The sequence below is a fragment of the Pelophylax lessonae genome (assembly GCF_965119305.1).
Source record: "Pelophylax lessonae genome assembly, chromosome: 1".
Lineage (NCBI taxonomy): Eukaryota > Metazoa > Chordata > Amphibia > Anura > Ranidae > Pelophylax > Pelophylax lessonae.
The window spans coordinates 111,428,456-111,455,312 of NC_138768.1; the positions used below are offsets into that span (position 1 = coordinate 111,428,456).

At 47.3% G+C, this 26,857-nt stretch overlaps 1 protein-coding gene across 4 annotated transcripts in view; it reads left to right on the plus strand.

The window, feature by feature from the left end:
• Nucleotides 1–26,857, plus strand: part of KIF2A (kinesin family member 2A) — a 181,947-nt gene that overhangs the window by 99,760 nt on the left and 55,330 nt on the right. For all 4 annotated transcript variants that reach the window (XM_082243440.1, XM_082243439.1, XM_082243442.1 and 1 more), the window contains exons 11-12: nucleotides 13,336–13,399; nucleotides 14,901–14,992. In XM_082243440.1, the coding sequence (XP_082099566.1) occupies nucleotides 13,336–13,399; nucleotides 14,901–14,992 (156 nt within the window). The remainder of the gene's footprint in view (nucleotides 1–13,335; nucleotides 13,400–14,900; nucleotides 14,993–26,857) is intronic.

A 26,857-nucleotide genomic window follows, 5' to 3' on the forward strand; every position in this document is an offset into this window, starting at 1 on the left:
AGCAGTTCACATTCCGGGTGTGGAGAATTGGCAGGCCGACTATTTGAGCTGTTCGACCCTAGACCAGGGGGAATGGTCCCTACACCCAGAGGTCTTCCAAATGCTGTGTGCGAAGTGGGGATCCCCGGACGTGGATCTGTTCGTATCTCGGCTAAACTGAAGGTTGGAAAGGTTTGTGGCAAGAATGCGCGATCCGCTGGCGGATGCCTCGGATGCATTGGTGGCCCCTTGGCATCAGTATCGTCTGATGTATGCCTTTCCTCCGATTCAGTTGCTGTCCAGGTTCCTCCGCAGGTTAACCTCGGAACCGCACCTGGTGATTCTGCTGGCGCCGGACTGGCCTCGTCGGTCCTGGTACGCCGACGTTGTTCACCTGGCAGTGGCGCCTCCGTGGCGATGGTGTCTCAGGGACCGATCTTCCATCCTGCTTTACAGTCGCTGGCTTTAACGGCCTGGCTGTTGAGACCCAGGTCCTGAGGGACAAGGGTCTCTCCCCTGAGGTTATCCCTACTCTAATCAAGGCTAGGAAAACCTCCTCTGGTAAAATCTATTACCGTACCTGGAAAGCTTATTTCGCCTGGTGCGAGTCCAGGGGGTTCTCCCCTCGCTCTTACTCGGTGTCGAGAGTGTTGGCTTTCCTCCAGTCTGGAGTGGATCAGCGCCTGGCGCTGGCCATGATAAAGGGCCAGGTGTCTGCACTGGCTATCCTTTTCCAACGCCCTGTGGCGTCTCATTCCTTGATTCGCACCTTCATTCAAGGTGTGCGACATTTGGCTCCTCCCAGGAAGGAGCCTTTACCTCCATGGGACTTGAACTTGGTTCTGTCCGTGTTACAGCGTGCTCCCTTTGAAAACATCAGGGAGATATCGTTGCCTCTGCTGTCAAAAAAGGTTGCTTTTTTAGTGGCGATCACTTCGGCTCACAGAGTGTCGGAGCTGGCGGCGTTGTCTTGCCGCTCCCCTTACTTGATAATTCACAAGGATATGGTGGTTTTGCGACCACCCCCGTCCTTTCTTCCCAAGGTGATCTCAGAGTTCCACCTTAATTAGGACATTGTCCTGCCTTCGCTTTGTACGAAGCCTAAGCATCCGAAGGAGATTGCTTTGCATTCCTTGGATGTTGTCATGGCGATCAGGGCTTACCTGTCGTCTACGGAATCCTTTCGGAAGACGGATTCCCTATTTGTCCTTCCTGAGGGATCTCGGAAGGGCATGGCTGCGTCTGCAGCAACTATTGCCAAATGGATCAGACAGACCATTGAGCAGGCTTATGCTTTGAAGGAACTGGTTCCACCCTTCCCTGTTAAGGCGCACTCTACCAGATCTTTGAGTGCGTCCTGGGCCCATTGGCATCGGGCCTCGGTGGCCCAGGTGTGCAAGGCTGCGACTTGGTCGTCAGTGCACACCTTTTTCCAAATTCTACAAAGTAGATGTTCTGGCATCAGCTGATGCTTCCTTTGGCCGCAAAGTTCTCAGTGCGGCAGTGCCATGAAGGACCCTTGAATTTTTTTCTGGGTCCCTGGCTGTTGGTATTTGCTTTCCTGGGCTGTTGCTCCTGTTGAGCATTGTTTTTTTTTCTGTTGCCCAGTTGGTTCTCTTACAGTACATGTAAGATTCCTTTCTCTGATGTGGGTACTGCGTTGCCTTTTCTATGGTTGCGTCTCCCACCCCTCATGTCTATACTGCTTTGGGACATCCCAACAGTGATGACTTAGAGGAGGCAGCGACTGTCGGAGGACGTAAGAGAAAACGGAATTTTTGGAAAATCTTACCTGTAAAATTCCTTTCTCTGAGTCCTCCGACAGTCGCCGCCCCTCTTTTGGGGTTCTTATTACCTACTGCTATGCTACCAAACTGAGTTGGGAGTGGTCACTGCAGGGGGGTATTGACCAGATGGGACAGCCCCCATGGGTGTGTATATGCAAATGCCTTTTGTTTTTAAGTCTATATGCCTAGCTACTCCTGCGGAGCTGAGGACAATACCCAACAGTGATGACTTAGAGGAGGCGGCGACTGTCGGAGGACTCAGAGAAAGGAATTTTACAGGTAAGATTTTACAAAAATTCAGTTTTTTTTTTTTTTTTTTTTTTTTTTTTTTTGTGTAGATGCGAGATCTAAGGTCTTTGACCCCAGATCTCACATTAAAGAGGTCCTGTTGTGTTTTTTTTTTTTTTTTTTTTAAATAAAAGATGAAGTAAATAGGAAAAAAAATTAAAGCGCCCCATCCCCGTTAGCTTGCGTGCAGAAGCGAATGCATACGCAAGTCGCGCCCACATATGTAAACGGTGTTCAAACCAAACGTGAGGTATCGCCGCAATTGTTTGAGCGAGAGCAATAATTTGAGCCATGGACCTCCTCTGTAACTCTATACATTCCATGAGAGTGCGCAATTTTCAAGTATGACATGTTGGGTATCCGTTTACTCTGCGTAACATTATCTTTCACATTTATAGAAAAAAATTGAGCTAACATTACTGTTTTCTTATTTTCCTAATTCAAAAAATTATATTTTTTCCAAATAAATTGAACTTGTAAGACTGCTGCGCAAATAGTGTGATAAAAAAATGTTGCAACGATCTCCATTTTATTCTCTAGGGTCTCTGCAAAAAAAAAAAAAAAAAAAAATATATATATATATATATATAATATATATAGTGTTTGGGGGTTCTAAATAGTTTTCTAGCAAAAAAAACTGATTTTAACTTGTAAACGCGAGCGTCAGAAAAAGACCCGGTCCAGAAGTGGTTTAACAGGTGTCCAGCAGACAGTTGATTATAAAAGGGCATTACTTAACAAATAAAACCCCTTTCCATTTCACACTGTCAGCAATGGCACCACATGGAAGAGAAATGTCACTGGCCTGATAAAGAAAAACATATATATACACAAAAAAGGTGAAGGCTACAAGAATATCAACAACGCTTTACTTATCAGTCAGAATACTGGAGCAAAAGTGATACAAAAATGTAACAAAGATGGAGCTGCAACCATCTCACAGAGACGTCCAGGCCGTCCATGGAAGTTAACACCTCAACAGGAGCGTCTTCTGATGAGAAGGGTTGAAGAAAATCGCTTTGCAAGTTCACTGCAGTTAGCTAAAGAACTAGAAAGAGGTGATTGTTTCCTGTGACACAATACAGCATACGCTGCAGAGGAATGGCATGCATGGGTGTCATCCACGAAGGAAGCCTCTCCTAAAGCCCATGCACAAAAAAGCCTGCCTAGAGTTTGCCCGGGCCCATGCTGAAAATGAAGACTTCTGAGACTCTGTGCTCTGGAGTGAAAAACCAAAATAAATGTTTTTGGAATGGATGGCTTCAAAACTGTATGGCTTCGCAAAGAAAAATGCATGGTTCCTGCAGTGCAGCATGGTGGCGGCAGTGTCGTCCTGTGGGACTGCATGAGTGCGGCTGATGTCAGCGAGTTGCATTTCATTGATGGTATCATGAATTTACAGATGTATTGCTCTATGTTGAAAGAGAAGATGCTACCATCACTCTGTGCCCTTGTTCGTTGTGCACTTTTCCAACATGACAATGTTCCAAAACACACATCCAAGGCCATTGTGGCATTTCTGAAGAACAGGGTGAAAGTGATTCAGTGGCCAAGTATGTCTCCTGATCTGAACCCAGAACACTTATGGGGAATTCTGAAGCGACAAGTTGAGTATCACTCTCCATCCAACATTCATGCTTTAAGAGGTCTTTCTTTAGGAATGGAAAAAGATAGATGTTGCAATATGTCGCCAACTTGTTCATTCTATGCCTAGAAGACTTGGTGTTGTCCTTACAAATCATGGAAGTCATATAAAATACTAGATGTAGTATTTTTTGTTGTGGGGTGTGTTCCTTTTTGCATCAACTTAACTTAGGTTAAATTAAAAAAAAAAGGTTTTGTAATCGAAGTCCTATTATTAACTAGAGCTGCACGATTTTGGATAAAATGAGAACCAAGCTTTTTTTGCTTAGAAAAAAGATCACAATTCTCGGCATAACATCCTCTTTCACATTATACAAAAAAATTGTGCTACCGTTTTACTGTTGTTCAGTGTTTTTTTTAATTCATTAAAGTGTATTTCTCTAGCGCTCATTGACAGACGTAGTCCTCGGTGATACACCACCTTCGGGTTATGTTGCCTCCACAGGAGCAGGACTAGACAGGAAATTAAAAAGCTCTGGCCACACCCTATGGGCAGTCCCAGAGGCTATATCCTCTCTCTCTCTGCCTCAGCAAATCAGTTATTTTCTGTCTAGTTAGGAGTAAGGACCTAGATACCTTGCTGGGATCTTAGGTCCTGGCAAGAATTTTTTCTTAAAGGATTTTTTAGACAGCTTTTTTTCTCCAGTGTTCCTGTGAGATCTTCAAGCAAGAAAGCTGAACTGGGCGACGGGCTGGATGTTGAGATCCGGTGGTCACCCCAGTTCAGCCTACGAGCGCGTGCAGGCCATAGCTCCGCGCTGGGTCGGCCGCGACAAAGTCCCATTAAAGGACTGTCCACGCGAGTTAAACGTCTCGCTGAAACGCCAAAGACCATGAGTCACGGCGTCCGTATCGGTCGACAGCCCTCCCGCCCCGGTGGAGAGGGGTACTGTCAGGAGTTGGTGCCCGCCTGGTTCCGGTATGGTGAGTAGTATGTTCCCCCTTTTCCCCTGACGGGTCTTGTGGTGAACGCGGGCCCCTCTCTGTATGGTAAGATAGAGTCCCTCTCTATCCTATAACATGACACAGATCCTCCTACTTTGAGTGTGATTTTATGTGCAAAAAAGCCAGGAGGCTTGGTTTGGGAGCTAACAATCTAATTGTATACATGTTAAAAAGATGTAATCTGTGGCATTCTGGGAATCTTACGGTGTTAAGAATAAGCTACCTACCAGTCAGAAGCCACGGACATGTAGACTGCCTTCCTAATCAGATCTCCAGCTATTAGCAGGCCTCCCGAATGGCCATGCGGTCCGCCAGGGCCGGTACCGCCAACCACGCCATATCCCCATGCAGAGAGAGTGTTGTGTGCCCTGCAGCACACCGCTATTCAGTACAGGCCGCCGCCATTTTTTTTGCTGGATCGCACGAGCCGCCATTTTGGCGTAGCCTCGTGTCTCCAGCATGGGGGCGGCCATGTTTGAGGTGATCCAAACACCTCGTGGAGCTTGGGGGAGGCGCCGGAAGGCGTGCAGAGGGGCGGAGCCGCCTCCTTTCTTCCTGGGCAGCCAGCCAAAAGACTTCCTGTTTGTCAAGACAGCGCTGTAACCTGTTGCAGTTAAACTCTGAGCATCAAGTGGTGAGCCTGGGGGTCTATCTCTCTCTCTCTCTCGATCGATAGGGATCCCTAGCAGGTAACACTAAGGGGCTTTTGTGGCGCTGGGGGTCTGAAAAAAAAAAAAAAAAGTTTTTTATTTTTGAATTATATTATCCAGGAAGTGACTGGAATTATCATGGACCCTGCCACACATATTCCCCCACCTGTTTCCCTCGAGGGGGCCACGGGACCCGCCGGTGCACAGAGTATAGAGTCATTTACAGCAATTTTGGAGTCTATGGTGGCTCGGGTGGAGGCGGCCTGTCAGGGACGGGGGTCAAGGAAGCGACCCCCGCCTACCCCTATACTATCTGACACCTCTGACTCTGATTCAGAGATGGTCACTGCAGTTGCAGGTTCCTCTGCAAGGGCTGTTATCCCAGGTAAAGCCCCCTCAGACAGTGAGGAGGACGCTTCTTCTCCTGCTATAATTCAGGAAGAAGCATTGGTGGACGCACTAGTTGTGGCAGTGCAGGAAACCTTAAAACTTGAGGCTTTACCGGCAGAGGCAACTGAAACAGAGATTCCCTTTGGTACTAATAAGCCCATCAAAACGGTGAAGGTTTTTCCTGTACCTAAATGTTTCGGTAATCAGATTAAGGAGAATGGGAGCATTCTAAACGTACCTTTACTATTTCCAAGCGTATTGCTAGACGCTATCCGTTTGAGGAATCCATCATTAAGTAATGGACGGTACCACCAGTGGTGGATCCACCTATTTCCAGGCTGAATAAAGCCACGGTTATTCCAGTGGAGGACACTTCGTCCTTTAAGGATCCGGTGGATCGAAAGATGGAAGCAGAGTCCCGCACCATCTTCTCTCTGATAGGGTCAGCATTTAGACCAGTAATTGTTATTGGTCTAGTTTCCCAGACACTTACGGAATGGGCGAAAATGGTACGCCAAGATCTTAGGGGAAAAGATATTCCCCAGGAGACATCTGATTTGATGGAACAGATTATACAAGGGCTACAGTTTATCTGTGACGCAGCCTTGGACACTACTCCTTATTAGGGCATGCATCTAAGTCAGCGGTGATCCTCAGACGTGTGCTGTGGTTAAAATGCTGGTCAGCTGACCTAGGTTCCAAAAAGACCTTGACTAATCTCCCTTTTCAGGGGAATCGTCTATTTGGGGCCAACCTAGATGAAATCATTAAGGATGCCACTGGGGGCAAGAGCACTTTTTTGCCACAGGCTGCTAAAGCTAAGGGACCTCGCAACAAGCGAGGACCTTTCTTTACCGCCCATAAAGGGCGCCCGGCTGGTACTAGCGGGAAAGGCAAGACTCCTCCAGGAGGGTTCAAGAAGGGCTGGTCGGACAAGCAAAGGACCAACCCAGCCAAACCCGAAGCAAAGGAGTACACAGCCTGAAGGTGCGCCCCCACCCGGTTTCAGGGTGGGGGGACGTTTTCACCGGTATTCAGGACACTAGATCGAGCATCAACCACTACTACCGGTGCGATTCTTCCCTTCCAACATTTAAGTACTACAGGAAGCGGTAGTTACCGTTCCCTGAATAGATCTTTTCCTTTACCTTTTCCTAAGATTAGTCCCGATACCTCACAGGAATCGGATCTGGTTGACCAGATAGGCCAAGTAGCCTCTAGTCGGGTGACTTCGGTCCCTGAGGTTCAACCAGAAAAGATCACCTTTCCTGATAACTATCAGGTATCTGATAAATGTGTGGGAACAGAAAACGACCAGACTTTCTCGGATGGTCGGGGCCAGATACCTCTAGGGACGCCTGGTTCAGATTCTATCAGCGCCAGTGGTCCTAGAAATTTCTAGGCTGGCCTCCTCAAGCCGGCCTGGCCGACTTGGACATGTTAGTCGTAGACGTTCCGTGGGAACTTCGTCTCAGGGAGTGTCTGTGGTCTCAAGGACCAATTTACCATCATGCTTTACAGTCGCTGGGTTTAATGGCCTGGCCATTGAGACCCAAGTACTGAAGGACAGAGGTTTGTCTACTTCAGTCATTCCTACCCTTATTAACCACTTACCGCATACTAACGTAGGTCTACGTCAGTAAACTTTGCGGTAGTGTACCGGGATGATGCCTCTAGCTAGAGGCATCATTCCGGTACCGTGGTTTGAAGCCGACGGTTGGCTTTCCGTCGGTACCGACCGATGCGGCTCGGGAGCCGCTCGATCGGTACCCGGGGGGGCGGGAGGGGACGTCCCCCCCCCCTCCCGCCGCCTTCCGTGGCTTTGCTCGGGGCTCCCGTCCCACCAGGAGCCCTGAGCACCCAGCCGGCGCGTCCGCCGGCTGGATGGAGTCCCGATGAATGCCGGAAACAGCATCGATCGGGGCTCCGTTGACGTAACCCGGAGGCGGCGTCCATGACGTCACTTCCGGGTTACTGTGCCGCAAAAGGCGGCAAATTTGAAAATCGGCTGTATGCAAAAACGCCGTTTTTGGCATTTTGCATACAGGGAAGTGTAGTGGAGGGGTCTAGGGTCTTTTAGACCCCCGATCCCTCCATAAAGTGTACCTGTCACGACATATTGCTGTCACAAGGGATGTTTACATTGCTTGTGACAGCAATAAAAGTGATCAGATTTTTTTTTTTTTTTTAAAACTGTAATAAAGTTAAAAAAATAAATAAAATAAATGGGAAAAAAAAAAAAAAAAAAAATTTAGCCGTCACCGTTAGCTCGCGCACAAAAAAAAACGTATACGCAAGTCGAGCCGCAAATGAAATCGCTGTTCAAACCACACATGTGAGGTATCGCCGCGATCGCCAGAGTGTGAGCAATAATTTTAAAAAAAGAGCTACACTCTACCTCTAAACTGGTAACCGTTAAATAATTTTAAAGCGTCGCAGATTGAGATCTCTATTGACCGTAGTTTGTCGACATCCCACGGGGGGGCGCAATTTTAAACCGTAACATGTTGGGTATCTATTTACTCGGCGTGACATGTTCTTTCACAATATACAAAAAAAATGGGGTAACTTTACTGTTTAGTATTTTTTAAATGCAGTGAAATGTGATTTTTCAAAATTTTTCCAAAAAAATGGCGCTTTATAGACCGCTGCGCAAATACCGCGTGACAAAAATTATTGCAATGACCGACATTTTATTCTCCAGAGTCTTTGCTAAAATAATATATATAATGTTTGGGGGTTCTAAGTTGTTTTCTAGGAAAAAATACTGATTTTAACTTGTGAACAAAATGTGTCAAAAATAGGCTCGGTCCTTAAGTGGTTAAAGCAAGGAAAGCGACTTCCAGCAAAGTCTATTATCACACATGGAAGACTTATATTGCGTGGTGCGAATCTTTAGGATTTCCTCCACGTACCTATTCGGTGACTCGAATATTGGCCTTTTTGCAACAAGGGGTTGAGCAGAAGCTAGCCTTGAGCACCATCAAGGGTCAAGTTTCAGCATTAGCAATCTTCTTTCAGAAGCCTTTAGCTACCAAATCCTTGGTGCGGAATTTCATCCAGGGGGTGCGGCACCTGGCTCCTCCAGTCCGCGCGCCCTTACCGCCCTGGGATCTTAATTTGGTTTTGTCGGTTCTACAGAAACCTCCCTTTGAAAACATCAGGGAGATTCCCTTGCTTACTTTATCCCAGAAGGTGGCCTTCTTGGTGGCTATTACTTCTGCTCGCAGGGTGTCAGAACTGGCTGCATTATCATGCCAGTCCCCATACCTAGTGATTCATAGGGATAAGGTAGTACTTCATCCTAAGCCATCTTTTCTTCCTAAGGTGGTTTCAGATTTTCATCTGAATGAAGATATTGTACTACCTTCCTTGTGTCCTCAGCCCAAGCATCATCGGGAACATGCGTTGCATTCCTTAGATGTGGTTCGGGCAATCAGGGTATACCTGAAAGCTACGGAATCTTTCCGTAAGACGGATTCACTTTTTGTGATCACGGATGGCCCCAGAAAGGGTTTGCCTGCATCTGCCGCGACCATTGCCAAATGGATTAGACAAACGGTGGTACAGGCTTATTCTATTAAGGGTCAGAGTCCTCCGTTCCCTGTTAGGGCGCACTCCACTCGAGCGCTCAGTACTTCTTGGGCCTTTCGCCATCAGGCGTCAGTGGTCCAGGTATGTAAGGCGGCCACCTGGTCGTCGGTACATACCTTTACAAAATTCTATAACATTGATGTGACGGCATCGGCGGATGCCTCATTTGGCCGCAAGGTTTTGCAGGCCGCAATTTGAGGAGACCGGTGGTCTACCTCGAGGGTTTTTTTCTGTTTGAAAAAAAAAAAAAAAAAAAAAAATTTTTCTCTTTTTTTTGTTGAGTCTCATCATTAAGGATGAGCATTGTAAACTTCTAGTTGGCACCGGTTGGGCCTTCTAGATTGGGATTTGATTTCATTTTCCCACCCCTCAGTTGTGATACTGCTCTGGGACGTCCCGAAGGTGGTGTATCACCGAGGACTACGTCTGTGAATGAGCGCTAGAGAAAAATGGATTTTTGTAAAATCTTACCGTAAAATCCTTTTCTCTTAGCTCATTGACAGACGTAGTCCCCGCCCCTCTGTTTTTTTGAGTTGGGTTAAAATCTCTAAAGACTGCTTTTTCACATAACTGATTTGCTGAGGCAGAGAGAGAGAGGATATACCCTCTGGGACTGCCCATAGGGTGTGGCCAGAGCTTTTTAATTTCCTGTCTAGTCCTGCTCCTGTGGAGGCAACATAACCCGAAGGTGGTGTATCACCGAGGACTACGTCTGTCAATGAGCTAAGAGAAAAGGATTTTACGGTAAGATTTTACAAAAATCCATTTTTTCCCCACAAAATTGTGTTTTGAAAGACCGCTGCAGAAATCCAGTGTGACATAAAATACCGTATATACTCGAGTATAAGCCGAGTTTTTCAGCACATTTTTTTGTGCTGAAAACATCCACCTCGGCTTATACTCGAGTCAAGGAAAAAAGAAATTCCCTGGCCGCTCCGAGGGGCTTAAGCTTTAAAAATGGCGCCGCCAGTCGCATACATGTCACCGCGCACGCGCCGCCGCCGCTCGGGAGAGGCCAGGAATAGCCGAAATTATACGAGTGGCGGCACGTGCGCAATGACGTGTCGGCGCCATTTTTAAAATGAAGGCGCCGCTGGAACAGGTAAGTGAAACAGCTTCACTACCTGCCATTATGCAGGGCTGCGGGCACACTACAAGGGATGCAGTGCTGCGGGCATGGTCCACCTGTAACATGCCCACAGCACTGCATCTCCTGTAGTATACCCACAACCCCGGATCCTCTTGTACCATGCCAGTACCCTGCATTCTCCTGCACCATGCCAGTACCCTGCATTCTCCTGCACCATGCCAGTACCCTGCATTCTCCTGCACCATGCCAGTACCCTGCATTCTCCTGTACCATGCCCGCCACCCTGCATTCTCCTGTACCATGCCCGCCGCCCTGCATTCTCACCCTAGGCTTATACTCGAGTCAATGATTTTTCCCATCTTTTTGTGGTAAAAGTAGGGGCCTCGGCTTATACTCGGGTCGGCTTATACTCGAGTATATACGGTATTGCAACGATCGCCATTTTATTCTCTAGGGTCTCTTCTAAAATATATATAATGTTTGGGGGTTCTAAGTAATTTTCTAGCAAAAAATACTGATTTTAACTTGTAAGCAACAAGTGTCGTAAAAAGGCTTAGCCTTTTACGTGGTTAAACTACCCTCACTTATAGACCCAAGTTATTTCGAGCAAAATTATGCTTTGATTATAATGAACTCCCAGCCTTAGGGGATGCTCTTTTTTTTTTTTTTTTTTTTTTACACTTGTGATGAGTGAGCAGAGAACGGCTCTGCTCTGTATGAATCAAGGAAATGCCATTTTAAGATCATGAGGGGGGTGAATCGAGATTGCAATTTATTTAACGATTATTCGTGCAGCTCTATTATTAACCTTACTTTCATATAATGGAGCTAAACCAATGTTCTACAAAACTCAGTTTTGTAAAAATTTTGGAAATAGTTTTTGTACATTTAGATATTTATTGATATCTTACTTTGCAAAAGGGATGTACTAATTTATGCTGGGTTATTTGAACTTTAGGCCTGCTCCACATGGTCGCCCTTCTTCCCCCAAGCCCCTTGTGGAACCATGGCTCCATTGCCTTGATTTGGGATCCGAGATGGGCTGAAGTGACTTCATGCCTTATTAATCTGGTCTTTCTACTTATGTGAGTTATGTTATGGCCAAAGGTTTCCTCATTGTCGTTAACTTTATATATGTATTAGGCCTATATATCTATTTACTTGGGTAAGGCCCACCTGAGAACTCCTGAAGATTGTTCACAATTGAAATGTTTCGGGAGCAATCTGTGGCAACCAATCAACCTTTTTATGTATGATGTATATTTCCTGCCTCTTGTAGACCATATCGGTGGCAAAACAATCATTCACTGATGTATTCTGTATGTTATCGCTCACTCTCAATGGGAGATCAGCAGATGATGTTGTCTAACCAATAGACCAGAACATTTTATGTCAGAATGTAATTTTAATCTTTTTATACAAAAATGGGTTTGCAATCATTTTTTGGCTGCCAAAAAGTCCTATGGGAGGTGCATGTTTTTGTAACATTAACCACTTCCAGCAAAATCACAAACCTGTACGTCATTTAGAGGAAGGAGTTGTACCGGAGTGATGCCTGCAGCTAGAAGCATCACCCCAGTACTGTTTTTTAGAGCGGGCTGTCGGCTTTTATGAGAGCGGCTAAGCAGGCGCTCAGCCATTATTCCAAGCAGTGGGAGGGTACCACCTTCGCTGCTTTGCCTGGGTCTCCCGTCCCACCCAGAGACCCAAGCAACCAGCTAGCATGTCCACCGGCTGACCAGAGTACCGAACAAAGCTGGATTCGGCTTTGATCAGCTCTCTGATGTAAAAACCCAGAAGCATGTCACGTCTGGTTTACTCTGCAGCCAACAGCGCCGATATAAAAAAAATCCAAAGTATTCAAAAACGCTGATTTTGGCGTTTTGAATACTTTACAGTGCAGAGGAGGGGAGACCCTAGATCCCTTAATAAAGAGTAACTGTTACTGCTTATTACTGTCACAAGGGATGATTACATTCCTTGTGACAGCAATAAAAGTAGAAAAAAAATACATTTCTGATCAAAGAGACTGTAAAAAAAAATAAAAAATAAAATAAGGCAAAAAATTATATTTTTTAAAGTGCCCCCATTCCTGCATGCTCACGTGCCTAAGAAAACATATGTAAATTGCACCCGCAAATGTAAACAGTGTTCAAATCACACATGAGATATCCCCGCGATTTTTGGTGCGAGTGCAATAATTATAGAAAAAGACCACCTCTAATTTAACTGGTAACCATTATAAAATTTGAAAGCATCACCTATGCAGATTTTTTAGTCCTGAAGTTTGTTGCCATTCCACGAGTGCCTGCAATTTTAGAGCGTAACATGTTGGGTATCTATTTACTCGTCATAACATCTTTCACAATATAAAAAAAAATTGGGCTAACTTTACGGTTTAGTTTTTTTAATTCGGTGAAGTGTATTTTTTCCCGAAAAATTACGTTTGAAAGACTGCTGCGCAAATACCGTGTATCATAAAATATTGCAACAACTGCCATTTTATTCTCCAGAGTCTCTGCCAAAAAAAAAAATGTATATACAACATAATGATCGGTGGTTCTAAGTAATTTTCTAGCAAAAAATACTGATTTTAACTTGGAAGCAGCAAATGTCAGAAATAGGTCTGTTCTTAAAGTGGTTATAAATAAGTGCCTGTACTTTTTTAAATCCAGTAACAGTCTCTAGGCTTCAATAAAATGGCAGCCTCGAGCAGGAAGAAACCGGAGCAATGCTGGAGGCAATATACAGACTTTTGATACCACCGCTGTACTCTTCACTGTTTCCCTTCCTGGACATGAGCGTTGCCATTACCGTTACCAAGATGGTTGCCTCCACACCGTGCAAAACAGGTCATAGTAAATCAATAATGGGAAAAGATTAGCCGCAGTCAATACTGGTGCAATTGTAGTTTGATAAATCGGGGGCCCTTCATTTCAAGTTTAATACAAGTTTAATTTCTTTGCAGACCATGGGGGGTGATTTTTCTGGAAAGAATCAAGACTGTTCAAAAGGAATATATGCACTTGCAGGTAAGCTTCTTGTATGAAATGTTACAGGAAGAAAAATTTGCATTTGTCTGGGTCCCCACTCCACCACCTTACACCACTGAGGTCCTTGGTTAGAATCCTGTCCAGGACACTATATGCATGGAGTTTGCATGTTCTCCCTGTGCTTGCATGGGTTTCCTCTGGATATTCCAGTTGCTCTTTTTTTTACCATCCCTCAAAAAAAGACATGCTAGCAGGTAATTGGATATTGTCTAAATTAAGCCATTATGTGGGTATATGTATGCTTGTGAGTTAGGGACCTTAGATTGTAAGCTCCTTGATTGCAGGGACAGATGTGAATGTACAGTATGCAAAGTGCTGCATAAATTGTCATCACTATGTAAATAAAAATTAAATATTGATTTCCAAATTAAGTTCATCATTATCTTAGTTACTCCGATTTTTACCTGGACTTGGATAACATTGCTTTATGAATGATTTTCCTTGTTTTATTAACTACTTACCGACCACCCATCGTGTATTTACGTCACTACTTTGACGTTAAATACCGGGGTTATGGCAGCAGATAGCTGCCATAACCCCAGTATTTTTTTATATGGCGGGCTGTCCTCTTTGACATAAAAGTGGTCCCAGCAGTGGATTCGCTGCGAGATCACTTTTATGGGCAGTGGGAGAGGTGTGACAGATGTTTGCAAAATGGATGTCTGGGTCTCCCAAGACCCCACCATGTCAGTAGATCAAAAAAAAAAAAGGAAATGTCTATATGATTTTGGGAGCTACCATTTAAAATACCCACTTTCTGCTGTAGATATCCCCCAAGCTTTTTCTTTGGATGCTTTCAAATTTTAAAGCGCACCATTTCTCTGAGAAGCAAAAACATCTGCAAGTCGCACCCACATATGTAAATGGTGTTCAAACCGCCACGATGGAGTGAGAGCAACAATTCTAGCCCTAGACCTCCTCTGTAACTCTAAACTGGTAACCTGTAGAAATTTGTGTTGCCTATGGAGATTTTTAAGTATCAATGTTTGTTGCCGTTCCACGAGCGTGCGCAATTTTGAAGAATGACATGTTGAGTATCTATTTACTTGGTGTAATATTATCTTTCACTTTATAGAAAAAATTCTGTCTGACTTTACTGTTTAGTTTTTTAAATGCAGTGAAATAAATTTTTTCCCAAAAAATTGCAAAGAGTGCTGCGCAAATTCTGCGTGACAAAAAATATTGCAACGACCGCCATTTTATTCTCAAGAGTCTTTGTTAAAAAAAAAAAAAAAAATATATATATATATATATATATATATATATATATATATATATATAATGTTTGGGGGTTCTAAGTAATTTTTCTGGCAAAAAATACTGATTTTAACTTGTAAACAAGAAGTGTCAGAAATAGGCCTGGTCCTTAAGTGGTTAATCTACTTACAGGCCTTGTTCTCCTAGGGAATGTGTGGTAGATTTTTTTTTTTTGTGCTGGTGTTTATGACTGCCTTTTATTTACTTTGTTTTCCATCCTCAGCGCGAGATGTATTCCAAATGCTGAAGAAACCAAACTATAAAAAACTAGAACTTCAAGTATACGCTACATTTTTTGAAATCTACAGTGGTAAGGTAAGTGTAGAGGTCTGACACTTCAGTGAACCTTTTTGGTAGGGATTCTGATCAAATAAAAGTATTTGTACAATGTTCTTTTCTCTCGTTTGACGGACACAGCTCCTGATCTTCATAACCATTGGGTTATACTGCCCCCTACAGGACTAGGACACTAGGCAGAAAAATAATCTGGCTATGCCTATGGGCAGTCGCAGGGGGTATACTCCCTCTCCCTGCTATAGTTACTCCGTTTTTTTTCTGCCTAGTCAGGAGTAAGGACCTAGTTACTTTCTGGGATCTCTGGTCCTGGCAAATTTTTTTAGGTAGAAACTTTTTCTCCTGGTTTTTACCTGTGGGATCTACAATCGAACTGCAGGACTGGGCGACAGGATGGATAATCTAGATCCAATGAGTGCGCACAGACCTCAGCTCCACGCTAGGTCAGCCTCCACATAGCCCCATCGGACGGGGGCTGGCGTGCAAGTTAAATGTCTCGCGAGGTGGCACACGACCGGGTCTCGGCCTGAGTTGCAGCGATCCTTCTGGACGAAACCCCCCCCCCCCCCCCCCCATTTCGATGGCGAGGGATTCTGTCTGGAGTGGTGCCCATCTGCTTCCTGGTATAGCGGGTAGCTGTCCCCCCTCTCCCTCTGGAGGGTTTTGGGGTGGACGCGGGCCCCTCCTTGGGACAGTCAGACCCCTGGGTTCCCCTCCTTCGCATCAGGCACCCCCCTTTCATCTGTCCCCCCTACCCCCCTACCTATGCTGGGGCTGTGTGGGTGGTCTGGTCCACCTCCTGGAGTGGGGGCAGAGCGCTCTTCTGGCATTGGGGGCTGGGGGGGGGGGTGTGCCGCTGGCGATCGGCTGTGAGGGGGGGGGTTGTACCTGGTGGGGGCTCTTGCCAGGGGTCCCCTGTTTTTTAACTAGGTCTATCCTGATGCCTAGGGATCCCTCCTGGGAGCCTCACGGTGCCACACTGGGGCTGCCAGTTTGCTGTAGCCTGTGTGTTTTCTATGCACGGCGGCCATGTTTGTGTAGTCCGACGGCCATTTTGCAGTGGTTTGCCATTCAAAATAGCGACGGCCATGACAGTGGAGCCCTGTGGGCAGTGGGAGCCCCCCTCATCCCCTGGTGCTGACTCCTTGATCCTTTCACTTCCTGATCGCCGCATGTGGAGTGCAGACTATCCTGGTGGCTGCAGGTGCCTGTTTCTGCTGGGTGGTGGGTCTGGTGGTTCTCCCTGTCTGCTGAGGATTGCTTGTGCTTGAAGACCGGGTGAGGGTTGTCCCTTTGCAGTGTTTTACACTTTTTGTGGGTTCCGCTGGTGACTTATGGAGTCTTTGGAGCACATCTCCCCCACCTAACCCCTTCTCTGAGGTTGCAGGGCCCTTCTGGTCCCAACCATCCTTCGTTGCACTGACGGCAGTCCTGGAGTCCTTTGTGTCCCAGGTGGAGGTCGTTTTTTGGGCAATGGGCTAGCAAAAAGCACCCCCGCCTTCCCCTGCCTCATCTGTCCCATTAGATTCTGAATCTGATTCGGCCACTGCGGACATGGGTCACACTGCTGGGTCTGTGACCTCGCGCCCGTAATCCTCAGTGAGGAGTATTCCTTCATGTCTGCAACCGTGCACGGAAAGGTGCTGGTAGAAGCACTGGTTGTATCTGTGCTTGAGACCTTAAAGATGGAGGACGCAGCTGCAACGGAGGCGCAGGTTCCCTTTGGCCCTCACAAGCCATCCAGAGCGGCAAATGTGTTCCCTTTCCCCGCCTATTTTGACATAATTGCCCCTAAAGAGTGGGGACGACCAAAATGTCCCCTTGGGGTTCCTAAGCTATTCACTAGGCGTTACCCCTATGAGTGGAGTCCTTTATGAGGAAGGGACCTGTTCTACCAGTGGTGGACCTGCCGATTTCCAGATTGAACAAGGCAGCCATGATACCGGTTGAAGAGTCCCCGGCCTTTAAGGATCCAGCTGACAGGAAGGCGGAGGCTGTGGCCCGCACAATGTACACTGTGGCTGGTTCGGCGCTGAGGCCGGTATTCACCATCGCCCTGGTGTCCAAAACTCTGACCAAAGCTTTTACGCCATGACCTAGAGGGCGAACAACTCCCCCCTGCCTTTGCTGAGCTGACGGACCAGCAGGTCCAGGGGCTGCAGGTTATCTGTGATGTGGCTCCCCTAGTGGCTCACCTCTCTGTCTTTTGGCTTAAATGCTGGTCTGCGGATCGGACTTCTAAAAAGGCCTCGACTGACCTCCCCTTTTCAAGGGGATCGCCTGTTTGGGGCTACCCTGGATGACATCATTAAAGGTCTCACAGGGGGAAAGAGTACTTTTCTTCCGCAGGCTACTAAGGGCAAGGAACCTCGTCCTAGATGTGGGCTCTCCTTCTCGCCTTATAAGAAGTTTTTATTCGTCCTTCGGGGTAGACTACCAAGTTCTCGAAGCCTTTCAGGGCCTCTTCTGGAGGATCCATACTAACCTGGTCTGGCAAGCCAAGAACGGGCTTCTCCAGACCCTTGGACTAGTTCAGCATGAAGGTGCGCCCTCACCCGTATCGGGGGTGGGGGGACGTCTTCGCTGGTTACTGGACCTGAGGACTTCCCTGGTACAAGACAAGTGGGTCCACAAAGTTATTCGGTCCGGCTACAAGATTGAGTTTCACTCTTGTCCCTCAGCAAGGTTCTTTCTTTCCAACTTGCACCTCTCCCCGGACTGCTTACAGGGTCTGTTTGGGGCTGTACAAGACCTGTTGCTTAAAGGAGTGATTGTCCCGGTTCCGATTTTGGAACATTTTCTGGGTTTTTACTCAAACTTGTATACAGTTCCCTGGAAGGAAGGAAAAGTGCATTCAATCCTGGACCTCAAGGCACTGAACTGCTTTGTGCGGATTCAGAAGTTCAGGATAGAGTCCATTCGCATGGTGGTGGCATCTCTGCATCAGGGGGATTTTCGTGCCTCTATCGACATCAAGGATGCTTACCTTCACATTCCAATATGTGCCGGTCACCAGCGCCCCCTCTGCTTTGCCGTGGGAGAGGTACATTATCAGTTTGTGGTGTTATCACAAAAGTGTTAGCCCCGGTGCTAGCATTGTCAAGCCTATGGGGGATCGCAGTACTGGGCTACTTGGACGACCTCCTTCTGCGAGCGAAGTCACCTACTGCTCTGATGGAAAACCTTGAAATAACCATACGAGCTCTGAGGGAGTTCGACTGGGTTCTGAATTTTCAGAAGTCTGCTCTGGTTCTGTCCACAAAGCTGGACTATCTGGGTCTGACTCTGGACTCAGCCTTAGCCATAGTGCTTCTTCCTCTGGACAAACTCCAAAAAATGCAGGCTGCAATTCGTCTCCTGCTGTCTAGCAGATGGTCATCCCTCCGAACTTGAATGTAGGTGCTGGGCCTTATGGTGTCTACCTTTTGAGGCGGTTCCGTTTGCACAATACCATATAAGGTCCCATTACGTGGCCAAATGGGACAAGACTCTGCAGTCTCTGGACAAGCAGATTCGGCTGAGCTGGGGAACAGAGGAGTCCCTGATATATGGTCGCTTCATTCTCCAGCGCTCCGGCTGGGCAAATCCTTCCTCCCCTTGTGTTGGACAGTGGTCACCACGGATGCCAGCCTGTCTGGCTGTGGAGGCGTCTTCAGTAAGAATTCTGCTCAGGGGATCTGGACGCTGGAAGAGTCCAGACTACCGACCAACATCTTGTAACTCCGAGCGATCAGACTGTGTCTGGACTATTGGACGGATCATCTTCAGGGTCCAGTTAGCATTCAAAAGGACAATGCCACAGCCATGGCTTATGTCAATCACCAAGTGGGCACAAAAAGTGTCCTGACGGCTCGGGAGTCTAAGGTGGGCAGAACGGTTCCTTCCAGCCCTCTCCGCCATATACATTCCCGGGTTGGAAAACTGTGAGGCGGATTACCTCAGTCGTTGGACCAAGGGGTGTGGTCCCTTCATCCGGAGCCATTTCATCAGTTGTGTCTCCGGTGGGACATCCCTGTTGGTGTCTCGGTTCAACAGAAAGGTGCAGAGGTTTGCGGCTTGGTCACGGGATTCTCTGGTAGACGTCACAGATGCACTAGTGGCCCCATGGGGTCAGTATCGTCAAATTTACGCCTTCCCCCCTCTCAAACTTCTGCCAAGACTTCTACGCAGGATCGAGGCTGAAGGGATTCTGGTCATCTTAGTGTCTTTGGACTGGCCTCCCCGGGCTTGGTACGCCAATCTGGTGCAGCTGGTCGCTGACATTCCTTGGAAGCTTCTTCTCGGGGGCATCTGCTGTCCCAAGGGAAAATCCTGCTTTACAGTCACTGGCTTTGAGGGCTTGACTGTTGTAACGCCAGGTGCCGATGGATAGAGGTTTAACTAATGCCAACGCTGTTAAAAGCTAGGAAAGCTACTTCTAGGAAGATTTTCCACCGTACGTGGAAAACATACATTGCGTGGTGTGAGTCTATTGGGGTTCATCCTCGCTCTTTCCCGGTGGCTCGGATTTTGACCCACTTTAACGGGGATGGAACAGAAATTGGCTTTGAGTAACATCAAGGGCCAGGTGTTGGCCTTGGCCGTCTTCTTCCAATGACCCTTGGCCACACACTCCCTGGTGCGTACCTTTCTTCAGGATGTCCGACATTTGATTCCTCCAGTGCGATCTCTGTTGCCGCTTTGGGGCCTCAATTTGTTGCTTTGGGTCCTCCAAAAGCCTCCTCCTGCTCACACTGTCTCAGAAGATGGCATTTTTGTTGTCTATCACCTCTGTGCGCAGGTTGTCAGAATTGGCGGCGTTATCCTATCTACCTTATTTGGTGATTCACAGAGATAAGGTGGTTCTTCGCCCCTGTCTGTCGTTTCATTTGAATGAAGACATTGTCTTGCCTTCCCTGTGTCCCAGGTTGAAACATCCGAAAGAAATTACATTGCATACCTTGGATGTGATCTGGGCAATTAGGGTGTACCTGGCAGCTACGGAGTCTATTAGGAAGTCAGACTCCCTATTTGTGCTCAAGGATGGGCCTTGGAAAGGGTGGTCTGCTTCCTTTGCAACCATTTCCCGATGGATCAGACAGACATTAGTTCAGGCCTATTCCATCAAGGGTCAGGTTCCTCCTTTCCCTGTCAAGGCCCACTCTACTCGGGCGCTCAGTGCCACCTGGGCCTTCCGTCATCGGGCATCAGTGACGTAGGTTTGCCAGGTGGCCACCCGGTCGTGGGTACACACTTTCACAAAGTTCTATAAAGTGGATGTGTTGGCATCTGCGGATGTTTCTTTTGGCCGCAAGGTTTTGCAGGCTGCTGTTTAGAGGACTCGATCCTCTTTGAGGGTGTATTGTTTTTTTGTTTTTGTTTTTTTTTTTCAGGTGGGCTCCAGTTGTTTTGGTTGAGCTCCTGTTTCCTGGTTAGCTACTGTTTAGCCTGGGGAATTTTCTTTGCTGTTCTCACCCCTTTAGTTTACCACTGCTTTGGGACGTCCCAACGAACATGAAGATCAGGAGCTGTGTCCGTCAATGAATGAAGGAGAAAATTGGATTTTTGGCTTACCGTAAAATCTATTTCTCTGATGTTTGACGGACAGAGCACCCACCCATCTGTGGAGTTGTAATTCTTCTGACACTGCTTGTGACAAAACTGATTACCTATAGCAGAGATAGAGAGTATACCCCCTGCGACTGCCCATAGGCGTAGCCAGATTCTTTTTCTGCCTAGTGTCCTACTCCATGTCGGGGGCAGTTAATCAAATGGTTATGAAGGTCAGGAGCTGTGTCTGTTAATAAACAGCAGAGAAATGGATTTTATGGTAAGTCAAAAATCCCCTTTTTTTTTTTGTTTTTTTGTAGCCTATTGTACATTCCTAGATAGATAGCCATAACTTTATGATCACACACCTAATATTAAGTTGGTCCTCCTTTTGCCACCAAAACAGTCCTGACTCCTCTAAAGGTATGCTGTGATTTCTGTCCCCAAGCCATCAGTAGTAGATCCTTAAAGTCATGTAAGATGCAAAGTGGGGCCTCCATGGATTGGACCTGGATTTTTTACCACACCCCACAGACTCTTGATGGATTGAGATCTGGAAAATTTGGAGGCCATGTCATCACTTCGAAGACACGTTCTTCCATTTCTCCCTGGTCCAGTTCTGATGCTCGCTTGCCCCTTTTAGTCACTCCTGGCTGTGGACACGGGTCAGCTTGGGAACCCTGAGTGGTCTGCAGCTACGCAGTCCCATGTGCAATCCACTGATGCAGTGTGTCTTCTGACACCTTTCTATCAGAACCTGCATTAACTATTTCAGCAATTTGCACTACATCAGCTCCTCCATTAAATCAGACTACACAGCCCAGCCATTGCTGCCCACGTGCATCAGTGAGCTTTGGCCACCTGTAGCCATATCGTCGGTTTGCTGATTTTCCTTCTTTGGACCAGTTTTGGTTGGTCCTGGCCACTGGACGTCGGGAACATCCCGCAGGAGCTGCAGTTTTGGAGTTGCTTTGACTTTACCGTCTAACCATTACAATTTGGCACTTGTCAAAAACACTCAAAACCTACGTTTGCCCATTTTTTTTGTTTTTGCTTTCAACACATCAACTTCAGGGACAACATGCTTACTTGCTGTCTAATATATCTTATCCACTTTCAGGTGCCATTGTATTGATCAGTGTTACTCACTTCACCCCTTAGTGATCATATTGTTATGGCTGATCTGTGTATATCGACGTGGAGGGAACTTCAGAGCTGTCCATCCTAACCGGGAGAAGAAAGGCTTCACGAACATTGACAAATGCAGAGTCTGCATCCTGTCACAGAAAGGGTTTTGCGAAATGAACTTATCCATTTATTTCAATACACTTTCTACTTTGGGTGCCTCAGGGCTCTAGGTAGATCTTGGGGGTGTGCTGGACTCCCTATCTTGGCCCAGGGCTCGACAAACCCTAGGCGCCAGGTCGCATTGGCCAATAGAATTGGTGACCTGGCACCTGGGCTACACTGTGGAAGGTGTCCTCTTCCCATGCAGACCCCGCTAGGGATCGACCGATTATCAGCACCACCAATATGCACCTTTCCTGATATATCGGAATCGGCCCCTGAGGTTACCGATATTGCCGATATTTCGGGAAAATGCTGTACCGGAGTGATGCCTGCAGCTAAAAGCATCACCCCGGTACCGGCGTCCATAGCCGACGGTCGGCTGTCTTGTAATGACAACCGATGTGGCTGAGAAGCTGCTCGGCTGTCATTACAAGGAGCGGGATGGGATGTCCCCCCCCCCCCCCCCCGGGAGACCCGGGCATCTTACCTGCACGGCCACTGAACAGAAGACCCAATCAAAGCCGCATTCGGCTCTGATCGGGTCTTCGTGTAAACAACCCGGAAGTGATGTCATGACCTCACTTCCGGGTACTCGGCGCCACATTCAAAAAAACTGACAGCATTCAAAACAGCCAACTTGGCAATTTGAATGCTTTTCAGTGCTGAGGAGGGGACCCCCCAGATCCCTCCTCAAGAGTACCTGGAATAAAAAAATAAAATTATAAAACATTTTTTTTTTTTTACATGCCCGAACATATCTCCCTGTCATGCAGGACCCTTAAGTCTCCTCTATGGAGCAGCGGATGTCCGCTGACAACCACCGCCATCCGATCCTGTCCTATTTTCCATCTGTCCGCTGATCGTATCAGATGGCATCGGATGGAAATCGACATGCAGTCCATTTCCATCCGATTGCCCGATAGAGAAGAGTGTTAGTGTTCTCTCTGCATAGCACAGCAGACAAGACCTGTCATCCGCCTGCTCAGCTGGGATTGGCGGAGAAATCTCCGCTGAGCAAGCGGATTCGGCTTAGCGGGAGTGCCTGTATGAAAGGGACCTAAGGTGGCGTGGGTTACTGGATCACCTATCGCCCCTACCTTGCTGCACTGTCTTTTCTTAGTAAGCCACTGCCCATCACACCATCAAGCCAAGTACACAACGGGCCGAATGCCGGGCAAAAGCAGCCGGTTCAATATAAACTGGCTGCCATTCGGCCAGTGTGTATGGCAGCCGGTTGGACAGAAGCCGGCCATTCAACATGCGCAAAAAAAACTGGCTCCTAACATTTTTAGCTGGCTCCTAGATTCCAAGGAAATTTGTCAAGCCCTGACTTGGCCTAATGCAATAGAAATGATGCTAGTTTGAAGAATCTGTAAGCAGGTAGCAAAAAGTGTGGTGGAGCTTTCAGTGTTGCTAACAAACCAGATACCTCTGCCTCATTAAATGATCGATCTATATTATGAAAAGAATACTGTAGTAACTATTGCTTGGCTTTCTGTTAAAATGTTAGTTGCTTGACTGTCTCTGACTTTCGTTCTTTCTGATCCTGGCCCAGAATAAACAAAGCAGAGTTCCTGGTCTTGGTTGAATACTCATTTTCAATGATGCAGAAAACAGGCAACTAGCATTTCAAAAGCATGTACGAAATGACAGCCAGCTGTTTGTCAGGTTTGCATTGTGCAGTGAAAGTGAGAGGTGACACGCAAACTTCACATTCTGCTTCAAAAGTAGTCTTGTGTACCTGACAAATGGTTGTTGACAACAGGTCTTGTTTAAATTTTGCTGATCTTTCCTTGTCACACACCTATGAAAATCGGAGTAGTTTAAGGTCAGCAGATAATCTGCTGAGCCTATAATTGGACAAATTATTCTGAGTAGATTAGGCTCTGACAAAAAAAGCAGCCCTTGTGTTATACTTCATATGTTCAGTTTTATTTTTGGGTGTTCCAGCCACTGGCTCTTTGAAGTGGGAATTAGACTGGCTTCTAACATTGCAGTGGGATGTTAGATACACAAATGTAGGGCTTTGCAGTATGGGAGCTCCTGAAGCATGTTTGCTTCTGCATGCACAGAGCCAAATGGAACATTGATCTGCGATCTGTTCCTGCTTCCTGTCTTCAGTAACTTTAGTCGCATGTAGCTGAATGACTTTCTTTTCTTTCTCATACGACGAGGGACAAATAGGTTTTTAAACTCTCCATTAATGGAGTCTATTAAGGGATTGTTTATGATCATGATTTTAGTCCTGCTTTGTTAAAAAACCAAGACATACTGCGTGAATGAGGTTGTTCTAGTCTGGCCTATAGTTTTTTTTTTTTTTTTTTTTGTTTTGCATGTGTCCAGTATTTTTGTGTTCTCTCTAGACTCCAAGAAAAAGGATTTTACAGTGAGGACAAAAATCCTTACTCTTTGGTTCATTGACGGACACATCTCCTGATTCTTCTAAACCATTGGGTTATAATGCCCACCTACAGGAGCAGGACACTAGGCAGGAACAAGCTTGACTAAGCCTATGGGCAGTCCCAGGGGGTATACACCCGTACTCAGCTATAGGCACTGCCTAGTCAGGATTAAGGACCTAGTTCCTTGCTGGGATCTCTGGTCCTGGCAATTTTTTTCCTTTTTTAAATTGATTTTTTCCTTGATTTTTTCCCATCTTTGTTATTTTGTTCCTCTGAGAATCTACTGTCCACTATCAAACTGGGCGACGGAGTGGATAATCTGGATCCAGAGGGTCCCCCCAGTCTGGCCAGCGAGTGCGCGCAGGCCTCCGAGTTAAATGTCTCGCGAGGGCACACACGACCTGGCTTCGGCCTGAGTCGCAGCGTTCCCCCTGGCTTCGGCCTGAGTCGCAGCGTTCCCCCTGGCTTCGGCCTGAGTCGCAGCGTTCCCCCTGGCTTCGGCCTGAGTCGCAGCGTTCCCCCTGGCTTCGGCCTGAGTCGCAGCGTTCCCCCTGGCTTCGGCCTGAGTCGCAGCGTTCCCCCTGGCTTTGGCCTGAGTCGCAGCGTTCCCCCCTGGCTTCGGCCTGAGTCGCAGCGTTCCCCCCTGGCTTCGGCCTGAGTCGCAGCGTTCCCCCCTGGCTTCGGCCTGAGTCGCAGCGTTCCCCCTGGCTTCGGCCTGAGTCGCAGCGTTCCCCCTGGCTTCGGCCTGAGTCGCAGCGTTCCCCCTGGCTTCGGCCTGAGCCCCCCCCCCCCCGCGTCCTCGTCCTCTAAAAATTCGGTGGTCACTGTGGGTCTTCAGCCCCCCCTACCCCCCTACTCTCTGGGTGAGGTTATGGGCTGGCTTTTGTCACATGCTCTTAAGGGGGGCTTGTTGGAGTTGCTGCTGACTGGGTTTTTCCCGGTGCACAACTGGGGGTTGAGCAGGGTTCCACTGCTACCCTGGGGATTGGAGACTAGGGCAGGGATGTCCTCTGGGCTCTCTGCTGCAGTTGTTGGTCTGGAGGGAGTGGATGGTTTGGCGCTGCACGCGGCCAGATCCGGACACAAATTTTAATTCAGCCTACTGGTCAGAACTATGTGGGGTGGCCCCAGTGAGGTTGGCTGACGCCACTACCCTCCGTTTGGGCATCTGCCCTCCCCTCCCCTCTGCTGCCCCTGGGTGGTCTGCTCTGCTGAGGCTCGCGTCATTCGGACAATGCCACGGCCATGGCCTATGTCAATCACCATGGGCGCACAAAAAGTGTCCTGGCAGATCGGGAAGTAGCTGGCATTCTAAGGTGGGTAAAGCGATCGATCCAGTCCTCTCTGCTTTACACATTCCATGGAAGGTACAGAGGTTTGTGGCATGGTCTCGGGATCCTCTGGTCGTCGCTGCGGATGCATTCGTGACTCCTTGGTGTCAGTATCGTCTGACTTATGCTTTTCCTCCAGGGCAGGATCAAGGCAGCAAAAGATCCCGGTCTTTCTGGTTGCTGCCGACTGTCCTCGCCGGTCCTGGTACGCTGATCTGGTACAGCTGGTTGTCGATGCTCCTTGGAGACTTCCTCTCAGGGTAGATGTGCTGTCTTAATGACCAATCTTCCATCCTGCTTTACAGTCGCTGGTTTTAACAGCTTGTCTGTTGAAAGCCAGGTGCTGAAGGATAGAGGTTTGTGTGAATTGGTGATTCCTAAGCTGTTAAATGTTAGAAAATCGAACTCTGGGAAGATCTGCTTTCGTATTTGGAAGAAGTACATTGCGTGGTATAAGTCTTTTGGGTTTCTCCCTCATTCTTTTTCGGTGGCTCGGATCTTGGCTTTCCTCCAATGGGGGGGTTGAGCAGCACCTGGCCTTGAGTACCATCCAAGGACTAAGTTTCTGCTTTGGCATTTTTCTTTCAATGTCAATTGGCCACAGTTTCCTTGGTGCGTACCAAAAATTTCGAGAGGTTCCCCTGCTTACTGTTGTCCCAGAAGGTGGGCTTTTTGGTGATTATTACTTCTGCGTGCAGGGTGTCTGAGCTGACAGCGTTGTCTTGTCGTTCACCTTACCTGTTGGTTTACAGAGCTAAGGTGGTTCTTCATCCCTGTCCGTTGTTCCTTCCAAAGGCCGTCTCTTATTTCCATTTGAATAAAGACATTATGTTGCCTTCCTTATGTCCCAGGCCTAAACATCCTAAGAAAATTACTCTGCATTCCCTGGATGTGGTTCGGACAATCAGGGTGTACCTGGCAGCTACGGAGTCTTTTAGGAAGTCAGGCTCACTATTTGTACTCACAGTTGGACCTCCAAAAGGTCTGGCTGTTTCTGCTGCGACCATTTCCAGATGGATCAGACAGACAGTGATCAGGCCTATTCAATGAGGGGTCTGATTCATCCTTTCCCTGTTAAGGCACTCTACTCAGGCGCTTAGTGCCTCCTGGGCCTTCTGTCATCAGGCTTCAGTGATGCAGATTTGCAAGGCGGCTATCTCGTCGTCTGTGCACAGTTTTATAAAGTGGATGTGTTGGCATCAAGAGATGTTTCTTTTGGCCGCAATTTTTTGTAAGCTGCTTTTTAGAGGACCTGTCCTCTTTGAGGGTGAAATTTTTTTTTCAGGTGAGCCCCATATTTGGTTGAGCTCCATGTTACCTGGTTGGCTAAGGTT